This window comes from Lampris incognitus, chromosome 3, assembly GCF_029633865.1.
Source record: "Lampris incognitus isolate fLamInc1 chromosome 3, fLamInc1.hap2, whole genome shotgun sequence".
NCBI classification, from domain to species: Eukaryota; Metazoa; Chordata; class Actinopteri; order Lampriformes; family Lampridae; genus Lampris; species Lampris incognitus.
The window spans coordinates 72,654,605-72,665,929 of record NC_079213.1 but is presented as its reverse complement, the minus strand read 5'-3'; the positions used below and the strand labels follow the sequence as shown (position 1 = coordinate 72,665,929).

The 11,325-nt window shown below is 44.5% G+C and overlaps 2 protein-coding genes across 2 annotated transcripts; one reads left to right on the top strand and one right to left on the bottom strand.

Moving 5' to 3' along the window:
* Positions 1-1,653: 1,653 nt before the first annotated feature.
* On the bottom strand, positions 1,654-4,071 carry c3h8orf82 (chromosome 3 C8orf82 homolog). The gene is made up of 3 exons (XM_056277543.1): positions 3,770-4,071; positions 3,579-3,627; positions 1,654-3,079 (listed from the first exon to the last, which is right to left on the bottom strand). Exons 1-3 carry the CDS (start codon positions 3,938-3,940, stop codon positions 2,574-2,576), a joined length of 726 nt encoding a protein of 241 aa, XP_056133518.1. The 5' UTR covers positions 3,941-4,071; the 3' UTR covers positions 1,654-2,573.
* A 4,349-nt stretch (positions 4,072-8,420) lies between these two features.
* Positions 8,421-10,859, top strand: si:ch211-191a24.4 (uncharacterized protein LOC100150331 homolog). Its single transcript, XM_056277858.1, has 4 exons — positions 8,421-8,560; positions 8,865-8,985; positions 9,275-9,393; positions 9,906-10,859. The coding sequence occupies exons 2-4, from the start codon at positions 8,867-8,869 to the stop codon at positions 10,562-10,564; spliced, it is 897 nt and encodes a 298-aa protein (XP_056133833.1). The 5' UTR covers positions 8,421-8,560; positions 8,865-8,866; the 3' UTR covers positions 10,565-10,859.
* Positions 10,860-11,325: the final 466 nt, after the last annotated feature.

Genomic DNA, 11,325 nt, shown 5'->3' with positions numbered 1-11,325 from the left:
AGGTCAAAAGTTGGATTGCATAATCTGTGCTCGGAATAAAGAGGTCCACTTTTTGGGAGGGGGGGAGATCCTCCCCTTATAGTAGACCGTCTACACCACAGCTGCAAAAGGCTGTGCTGGAGGAGGAGGTGGGGGTGGGAGGGTCATTGACTACATCAAATTTCAGGTCAACCGTAAAGCTTGATCAAAACATTTAGTATCCGTCACATTGAAGTCCTTCAGCCTTTTACTGCATGGTGTTGCCGTGTGGCAATAGTTTATTTTCCTGCCTCTCCCAACTAACTAATGAATTGGAACTACCCCCCCCCCTCTTCGGTTACGAAGTCACAACTCTTCTGTTATATGTTGGGGGTTTTTTTGGGGGGGGGGTCAAATGACCTCCCACTAGTGTCACCCTCTTCTTTTTCCCATAAAGACTGCATGGTGATAGTTAGCTGTCAAAACTTATCTCAAGTTTAAGGGCGTCCGGGTAGCGGGGCAGTCTATTCCATTGCCTACGAACACGGGGATCCCCGTGTTACCTCCGGCTTGGTCGGACGTCCCTACAGACACAACTGGCCGTTCTGCGGGTGGGAAGCCGGATATGGTCCTGGTCCTTGTCCAGGTCGCTGCGATAGCACCTCCTCTGGTCGGTCAGGGCGCTTGTTCGGGGGGGGGGGGACTGGGGGGAAAGCGTGATCCTCCCACGCGCTACGTCCCCCTGACGAAACTCCTCACTGTCAAGTGAAAAGAAGCGGCTGGCGACTCCACATGTTGGGAGGAAGCAGCATGTGGTAGTCTTCAGCCCTCCCTGGATCGGCAGAGGGGGGACGGCAAGGAAGAGTGGGGTTATTGGCCGGATACAATTGAGGAGGGGAAAAAAAGGGAGGGGATCCAGGAAAAAAAAACTTCTCATGTTTGGCATTAAAATTACTGATTAGACAAAAATTATAAACAATCTGGGATGAGATGAGATTCATTTCTTTTATCATCAAAACATGCCTGTATTACACTCAATCTTCTTCAAACTAGAATATAATTGTTGCCAAATGGCAACACAATGCATTTACAGAACTGTTCTCTATGGATGTCTGTGAATGTTCTCATTCATCCAGGTCATGGTTATCCAAAGGAGTTGAATCAAGTGCAACTGGACTTGGTAAGTCCAGTTGCACTTGATTCAACTCCTTTGGATATTCTCTATGGAGTACACCGCGGGGGCATTCAATGTAATGGTCCGGGATAGTATGTCCATAGCTTTTAAAAAATTATGATTTTTGTCACTTGTAATTTTAATGTATTACTTGTTAAATATATAATGTGGATATTATATGATTTTATGTTCACATTTGTTCATATTATTTCTTTCACCTCTAGAGGATGTATAAAAATCTTTATCCTATGGCAAGGCAGCAAAGAACAAGCCAAACCAGTTATTTCATAAATGATTAATTCCTAAACCCCGCAACCCTGAGAGCAAGATAAGCGGTTCGGATACTGGTTGGATGACTGGATATGCATCAGGTGAATTAGGTCCATGTTCTTACCAACAGCAAAATAAAGGTGCTATGTCTAACTCTACTTGAACCCTGATCTCTGGTGTTCAGCCATGTGATTAACAACAGAGCAATAAATCAAAAACAAGCAAATTTCGAAATAAAGAAGCTATTACTCAGCACGTCTGCCGTTTTAGTTTGGCTTTGGTTCATATCATTTACAGTGATCACTGCAAAGTTATCTGAGGACTGTAAAAGCAGGCCGAGACCTTCGGGGGATGAGGGGGGACCTTCCAGCAACCCTTGCTGATATTACTAGTTACAGTTTGCTTTAGCGAAGTCTAAATATTACACATGACCCCGTTAAAACAAGTCAGGTTGTATTTGTTCAGTCAGGACACGGACAGGACACAGTATTTACTGGGATCAAATTTAAGGCTATGGTTATAACATGGTCTCTCATTTGTATTGACTGGGGGTACAATGCAAACCCTTGTTCTAGTCATGGTTGCGGCAAAACATAATGGCAAAACAAGAGATTCAGTGGCACTCTTATTTTGGACAACATTTAAGTCCAAGTTTAATTGCTTATCCTTCAATGCTCATCAAAAGAATGCTAATTGAGCAGATATTAACTATTATCAAGATACATTTCAGTGTCAAATATTGATCCTGGTATGATGCATTGCATTTTTTCCACAAGATGATTCAATATAATCTTTAGCTTTATCGTACCAAGTCCCTTGACTTGAATGGAAATATAAATGCCACAATGAACGGACAGGGAGTTTTTAAATATAGTTTAGTCGCAGATGTGTCACATTTATCAAGCAGCTTTTAGCTCAATACCTGTAAATTGACACTGTAGCCTTAGGTATTGTAATCCAAAACAGTAAGCATCTTTAGGTAATGTGACAATCTCACTTTGACACATCCTAGAACCCAAGGCACACATTACTCCAGCCTGTGATTGATAACAATGGGTAGCACTGCATACAGTAGCACTGTAGTTAGTTTCTATCTCTGACATAGGCCTTATATAAGATAACATTTGACTCATTTCAAATGTCAAGGTATCCCTTTAAACTGCAGTCAACATCATCCAGTCCCTCCCTCTTGCCCAGCATCTCCGTCTTCCTTGGGGAAATATCTTGCCATTCCATTGGTGAGTGTGTGCTGTTGCCCTCTCCAAATAAAGTGCGTAGGCTGTCCTGATTGTCCTTGCTCCAGTGTATAAATAAAACAGGGGCTGAGCTCAATGGCAAGGGCTGATCTCACCAAGCCAACACTTCCAAAACGTTCTGAGCAGGGATGGTACACCCGCCCACTTACAGGGTGCATGTAGAGGGCTTCTGGGCAGAATGGCACCGATAGCTTTTCTCCACCCCCACAGTATGATAGCAGCTCTGTAGTTTCTCCAGGTGCCTCCAAATCTCTTGCACCTGAAGACCCCTGCAGCAGATGGGTAAAGACCAGGGGTCTGTCGTCACAGCGCAGGAAGTTCCTCTCTCGTCCACACAGGGAAAGGAAGGGGAATTGATCCTCATACCGTCCACTCTGATTTAGACGCAGACGATTGAAGAAGAAGATCAGGAACTGCTTATCTGTCAATAAAGGCACAGAGTTGCTGCAGAGTTTGTGTACAGTGAAGCTGCAGCGGTCTATCAGCAAAAAAATTAAAAATAAAAAAACACTAGTGATCGAATGATGTCAACCAAATCTGAAAGCTAGTCAACACATAAATGGCTTCACCCTTTCACCTGCAGTCCACTGAACCTGCAGTCATAGGCTTCCTGTCTAGATGGCAGACTTCAAGCATTTTCTACAAAGAGGTTGATTTTCACAGTCCAAAACAATTTGGCATGCAGAACTGAGTAATTCCTTTCTGGCTGCTGTAATATGAAGTGCATGACATTTGTTATAAGATCCAGTATAAGTAATTAACAGGGCAATTATGTTAAGGACCAGACTGCATCTGCAGAGAGGAATTGTTTTTGTAGATGTATGTCACATCTAGACATACATTTAGGTAAAGTAATTGGACATGATTTGATTTAAACTACATTTTCAAGGTAGGCATTGCGTGGGTGGAACCGTTTTTACCTTTGAAGCACGTGACGAAGTTCTTCACTTTTGTGTCATCGAGGAAAAGCTGCAAGTTAAGCACACCGTGTATGCTAACGTCAGTCACAACGTAACTGCATTGTGACAATACATCGTATCCCAATATTTGTGTTAGGTAGGAGGGGAGATTATTTCCTTAGGCATTATTTTGCGGTAATGTAAATATTCACCTGTCCTTGATGGTCAACGTAGTAAAAATATTCGCGAATGCGAGGTTCTGGGATCTGGCCTTGGGTGTAGCTTACACTGGTCCGTAACCAGCAGCTCCCAGACCAGAGCTTAGTGAAGCTGCGCAGAGCTTTCAGCCTGATGCCGAGAGCCAAAGTCGAAGGGCACAACATGGCTGTGTTAAACCACCGTGTCGTGTCGAAAAAAACGGTTAATATAAATTATAAATGATAAGCATTTTTTTAGCAACTTGGACAAATCGCATTGTTGTTTACATCTGTAGGTTAGTTATGGTGACTGTTAAAGCGGAAACGCTTCTTCTTCTACGTCTTCTTCCGATTGCAGCCCTATCTGGCACCGAGCGTCTCACTTTTTTAAACTGCTGCCGCCTAGTGGACAAAGTAATTTCCAATCCCCGAGAGTTGTACTCAGCGGCGTATTGCTGCCACACCAGCGGAGCCCCTGAGTGGTCACGTCAATTATAATAATAATAATAATAATAATAATAATTATTATTATTATTATTATCAGGGGTCCAAGCAGCGAAGCTGGTGGAACCCTATTGTATTTGTTAGGATTATTATTATTTTTCTCCGCTAAAAGTGTGTGAGGCTCAGCAACCGTAAGTCCTAGACCAGGGGTCAGGAACCTTTTTGACTGGGAGAGCCATAAAAGCCAAATATTTCTAAATATATTTCATTGAGAGCCATATAGTATTTTTAACGTATAATAAATTAAATATGTCTTACTTTTAATGCGACTTCTGGTGCTGCATGGTTTTGCTGATGGCCTTGTAGTCTGGTTCATACGTGGTGAGGTTGAGCTTCATGCAGGCGTTGAGGCTTCCATCAGTTAAACGTGAGCGTAGGTTGGTCTTAATGTTCCTCATATGCGAGAATGACTGCTCACATGCATATGTAGAGCCAAACATGGTCAATACGGCAATACTCACACGCTGCATTGTGTGGTATGTCACAGGAAGCTCGTTCCAAGTTTTAAGAATCAGCTGGTCTTCAGGTTGAAGATTTTTCATTTCTGTCCACTTGTGTTCCCTCGCCAGCTCTGCTCGCTGTCGCGCAAGACTTTCCAACTCTCCATTAAGTGACTTGAACTTACTCATCCACATGTCTGATGCCTTCAGGTCAGCAACTTCCAGCTCAAAGTCTGCGATAGAGACCCCGGGGATGCATGTCAGGTCGATTTTATCCACAGCACACTCATGTGGATGAGTGATGAACTTGAAAAGACCAGTGCGCGCACGAATTCCCCAAAACGTGCTTTGAATGACTGCAGGAGATTGGACGTAAAGCCAGCTAGCTGCTGGAGATCCAGATGTTGAGTGGAGTCACTTGCTAAGCATGCATCTCTAAATTGTTGCAGTCTTTCAAAGTGCAGAAGACGACCTGTTTCAATCTCCCTGAGAAAGACTTCCAGCTTGGTTTCAAATGCAAACACTGCTTGTTGAAGGGATGAGATTGTATTTCCAATACCTTGCATTTTCACATTGAGCTGGTTCAGATGGCCAGTTATGTCCACGAGATAGTGAAACTGCAGGAGCCAGTCAGTGTTGTCTAGCTCAGGATGCTTGACGCCTTTCATTTCAAGAAAAGTCCGGATTTCACTCAGGCAAGCTGCAAAACGGCTGAGCACCTTCCCCCTTGACAACCAACGCACGATGCTGTGTAAAAGCAGACCGGGATAATGATTCCCAACGTCTTCTAACAGAGCTTTAAACTGGCGATCATTTAAAGCTCGGGCAACAATAAAGTTGACCACTCGAATGACCAGCGACATCACCTCACCAAGCTCCTGGCCACACGTCTGAGCGCAAAGCGCCTCCTGGTGCAGGATGCAATGAAAACTTAGGATGGCTCTCTTTTCATGTTCACGGAGAAGCGCTACAAATCCTTTGTTCTTCCCCAACATACAGGGTGCGCCATCAGTACAGACAGAAATAAGTTTATCCATCGGTAGTTTTTTTTCTTTAGCAAACTCCATGAAAGACGTGAATAAATCCTCTCCTCTTGTTGTCCCTTTCATTGGCAAAACAGCCAAGCTTTCCTCACGCAGTGTGTCACCTGCAGCATACCTGGCAATTATACTGCACTGAGATAGATGGCTAACGTCTGTTGACTCATCTAACGCGAGAGAAAAGTATGTCCCGGCGTTTATGTCCTTAATTTGTGTTTCCTCGACTTGATTTGCCATCATGATGCTACGATCGTGCACAGTTCTTGCTGACAGGGGCATGTCTTTTATTCGTTTGATTATCTTGTCTTTATTTGGGAAGTCATCAAACAGTTCATTGGCCACATCAAGCATGGATGTTTTGGCGTACTCGCCATCTGTGAATGACTTTCCATTCCTTCCTATTGCCAAAGCCCCCGCAAAGCTAGCGGAATTCCCGTCACCTTGCTTGGCCCACACACGTAGTTGCTGCTGACTCGTCTGCACTCTCCGCTGTAGCTCCTCGCATGCCCTTTTCCTGCTGTCCCCCGCTGGAGATTTCGATGCAAATGAAGCATGGTGTGTATCGAAGTGCCGCTTTATATTTGACCGTTTCATCGATGCAATTTTATCATTGCATATTAGACATACCGCAGATCCTGCTCTCTCCACAAATGCAAATTCCTCTGTCCACGCAGCCTGGAATGCACGGTAATCATCGTCTTTTTTTCTTTTCGCCATCTTTTCCGTTACAAGGGTTGAAGCGGATAAACTAGTTGGCTATCTGATAAAATTGATTTCTTCACCTTTACAATGACCCGGACATGCTCGCGAGCCATTGGTTCCCGACCCGACCCACGGGTGACCCGTGACCCGTGAAATTTATCTTCAAAACTAATTTCTGTTTACTTTAAAATGACACAGTATTATTAAGAAATATCACAAGTATTTTAAAATCAGTTCCAAACTGATTTTTTTTCAACTCAAAATTGTCTGGGAGCCATATGCCGTCACCGGAAGAGCCATATATGGCTCGCGAGCCATAGGTTCCCGACCGCTGTCCTAGACCAACTAACTTTGGTATGTGGATTCCTATGGCCCCCCCACTACTCAGGCACCACAAATCACCTATGTCAGCCAGATGGTTGCGCTATAATAAAGGGCCATGCGTAATTCCCACACCATAAGTCAGATCAACACAAAACTGCACAGACCTATGCATCTGAATGTGCTCTACAACTTTGTTATTGGGACCACTATGTCAGCCATAGTTTGCCCGCCATTTTGACTTGTATTAGTTTGGGCGCGGTTTCTCAGCTAAAAGTGTCTGAGGCTCAGCAACCATAAGTCCTAGACTACCCAAATTTGGTAGGTGGATTCATACGGCCTCCCACTACTCTGGCACTACAAATCACCCATGTCAGCCAGATGGTGGCGCTATAACAAAGGGTCATGCTTAAAAGGCCATAACTCCCACATTATAAGTCAGATCAACAGAAAACTTAATCGACCCATGCATCTCAATGTGCTCAACAACTTTACTATTGGGGCCACCTATGTCAGTCATATAGTTTGCCCGCTATTTTGACTTATTTGGTGTGGAAGCGCTGCAGCTCTATATACCACACGCCAGGACACCTGGGTATAACGACATACTTTTTCTTTTTACAGCAGTCGGCTAGGGCGCAAGAAATCAGACACCGTCTGGTCCAGTTTTGGAAACTGTGGCACATTTCTGAAGCAATGGAAGTGTTACGACATTTTTAAAAATTACGGTAATCGTCTAGGACACAGGCGACTCAAGTAATCCGACATCTCAAAAACCGCTTGATCAAAAAATTTGAAATTTGGTATACTTATACTTGGACCCATTTGGCTACATTGCCTAAAGTGCTGATTGGTTGGATTTCCAAAATGGCTGCCAAACAGCCAATCAAAATTCAGCAGCTAATATCTGCTAGTGTGAATGGCCAATCTTCATGAAACTTGATAGGCTTATTCTTTGTGGCGCATAGAAGCCATGTACCAAATATGAAACAGATCGGACACATGGCGGCTGCAATACTGCTTGGACCCCATTAATCTCCGTTTGCGGCTATATTTATTATTATTATTATTATTATTATTATTATTATTATTATTGAGTGTTCAAACGCTCGTGAACGAACTACAAAAAAATAAAATAATGACGTGACCACTCAGGGGCTCCGTACTACGGGAATGGAACAGTACCAATAAACCCTTTATTTCCCCCAGTATCGTCAGCAAGTCAATGCAAATGCTGAAAGATATCAATCAATCAGCAGTTTCTCTTCGTGATTATGTCACGCCCGTACCAAAATGTGTTCAGAGAATAATATGCTATGGCGAGTGCCTCAAGAGAACTCACCCGGGCCGCTCAATGTATCTGCGGGCCCATTGGGCCGCTGAGCAAAGACAAACAGCATTCCTAAGGGTACACACGGCAACAAACTGCTCATGTAATCTGTCTGGCCCGGAATACAGAAGACTCTTGGCAGAGACGGAGCCGAGATCAAGACAAAGCGGCCAATTCAGATGCACTGGTCACTACTTGAACGGTGTCCAAACTTTTTGCCCAGTGCAGAGGACTGCTGTGGTCTGGAACAACTCAAGGTTTTGTTTTGTTTTGAACTGGCAACAAAAAAGAGTTTTGCGTTTGGAGAACCACCTGAGTTTCACACTTCCGCTTTTCTTCTTCTTTGGATGGGTGGGGCTACGTACCTGAACGAAACGAAGCGTTTTTGCCCAAACGTTGTGTGGTTGTTCTCTTTTAGAAATGGCCGTGTATTTGGAGCTTTAAGTAACTTGGCGTCATCAACTTGACGGTAAGTTTCAACTCACAATTTTCATTAACTGATCGTGAATTAGGTAGCCTATATTACTTTTAAGCAAACGCTTGATTAATTTCACCAACCAAACATTATTGTTTGAACATTTTTCTTTTAATTCAATCCATCTATTTTAATTTTACAAGGCTCATATATGCCTTCTGTTTGGCAGTCAGAGATAAAACGGTTAAAATTAATGATCGGATAAGTTAGCCTGATTTGATTGTGCTTTTTTTTCCCGAGAGCCTATAAAATGTTCAAAGGTCATCAGGGCTGTTGTCTGCATTAATATTCCGCTTAGGTATGAACCATCAGCCCCGTACAAACCGGGGGCACCGGGATAGAAACGGGGATCCAGGGGAGCACCGACAACACAGACACGACCGGGACCCACATGCTCAGAGACCACCGCCAAGTGACAGGTAGGTGTGTGTGTGTGTGTGTGTGTGTGTGTGTGTGTGTGTGTGTGTGTGTGTGTGTGTGTGTGTGTGTGTGTGTGTGTGTGTGTGTGTGTGTGTGTTTTGTTTAATCTATTGGATTGTAATCATTATACCCGTTGCCTGCTTTTTAGGCCCATCACACGGGTGGGTCGTTTGACTGCCGTGGTTTCCAAATTAGGAACTATACTGCTAGAGTATCTTTTTTCCCCCAATGCATACTCCCTCAGGAGTGGGAAACGACTTGACCATACATCCCTGTTTTACGTGTTAGGTCCTCTTCCCGGCCTCCATACTACCCCAGGGACACCACGCCCCCTCCCAAACATGCGCGCGACGTACCACGAGAGGAGCACCGTGACTCCAAATGCACTCACATCTGCTCAAGGAGAGGTAAGCCAAGGAGCAAGCGAAACCTGATGCGTGTATGGTGACTCTGCTCTGGAACAAAAGCGTGCACCGAGGGTGATCCACGGTCATTACGAACATATGTGACAGCTATTCGGCATATGAGAAGCGTTGATGTCCTGACTCGTGCAATGTCGGATGAAAGTAAAATAAATGCAGTTCTGTCGCAAGGGGAACGTCGTGTTTGTGAGGCGGGTTTCGAGGTTTATTCTTGCCAAACACCCTTCCTCCTTTCCTCTCTCCCGATACTGGACAGACAGGTTTTCATTTGGTTACGGTGACGTCTCGTTTTCACTCTGACAAAGGCTATAGCATATGCAGCAACAAAGAACCCGCCATCAGGCTTAATAGACTGAGACAATTAACCCCTTACATACGTACTATATGAGTTAATAACTTAAGGAATGTTAACATGAGACTCTTGGAAAGACTTTACTGCCATCGTGTGTGTGTGTGTGTGTGTGTGTGTGTGTGTGTGTGTGTGTGATCTCCCTCAGGAATTGTGCTTATCTGCTCTGTGCTGACCAACAGCCTGGTCCTGATCTGCGTGGTGGCAGCTCAGATGGTGACCTCGGGTATCTCTGCCATGGGCGGACTTGGCAGCTTCAACATCAACTCAAACTTCAACCTGCAGGGCACCGAGCTGAAACAGGTGCGTGACTTGGACATGCAGTACAGCCAGATGAGGGCCCCTGGCATCTACGGAGGCATCACCTTCAGCCTCACTTTCGGGGTCGTCTCGCTGCTGTTTGTGGTCTCCGGAAACAAACCTCCCCACCTGCTGCCACAAAAGCTCCTGATCGGAGCAGTGGTGTTCCAGGGGGTGGGAGCAGCGGCGTACGTGGTGGCCGTGGGGCTCTACCTGCATTTCGTCATTGGGGTCAATTCCACAGAGGTGTGTCAGCGGCGAGAGCGGATTTACGCACGCAACGGCTACACCTGGATGAACTGTGACGTGGGTGGGGCGGACGCGGCCGTGGCTCTGTTCGGTCTCTTCACTGCCATTCTGTACGCTGCTGGAACGGTGATCACGTTCCAAACCATCCGTGGAGTGAAACGCTTCCTCCGGGAGCGTAAACAACACGAGGCGGAGAGACGGCAGCCCAGCTCCAGCCCGCAAAGGGCGCCGTTGCGGCCCGAAACAACCGCTGTGTGAGGGTCAAGAATGGACTTTGCAGGGACTGGGCCTGTTTTGTGATTTTATTTTTTTCTTTCTCCTTCTAATGAGCTGTGAATGCGGTCTTTTTTATATCATGTTTCCGTGTCCTTGCAAAGCCTGTGCGTTGCGAAGGGTTTTGGCATAAAAATGATTTAAACTTAAAGCTGTGTTATAATTGAACATGTTTTTTTTTTTTTAATCAAAGAGACTTTAAGTGGAAAGTTTCTGATGTTGCAGTCCATTTTTTTAGGTTGTTTTCCAGTACATTCGTTTATCCAAATAAATCTGTATTAATGGCATCGTATTCGAGGCTGTTCTATTTGCAAACTAGTACATCATAATGGTCCTGAGGTCATCAGAAATCCATACCAGCTATTTTGAAGATGTAATGTGGTCACACTCCGTCCTTTTGTGATACTACATGCCAACTATGAGATCATCATTCCCACTCGCCATCTTCAGCCCCCATCTGCTCCCAACCCCACACACACCAATCGTACACAAAGGACTACAGTTATGTCATAATGATCAGGTTTAGTGAAGTCATAATTACTAACAAAGGGCTTTCACCAGAGTGAGATAATAAAGTCCTAAATCCATAATGTTGGGCAGCATCACTCTAAATGTAATTATTGCATTACAGCAGCACAAACATAATGCCATAAATGAGGAAAAAAATTACTTTTCAATGAAAGCACATCTCAGTGCAAAAAGGTGGTAAAGAAAAAATACTATACCCAATTATCCAATATTTTTCA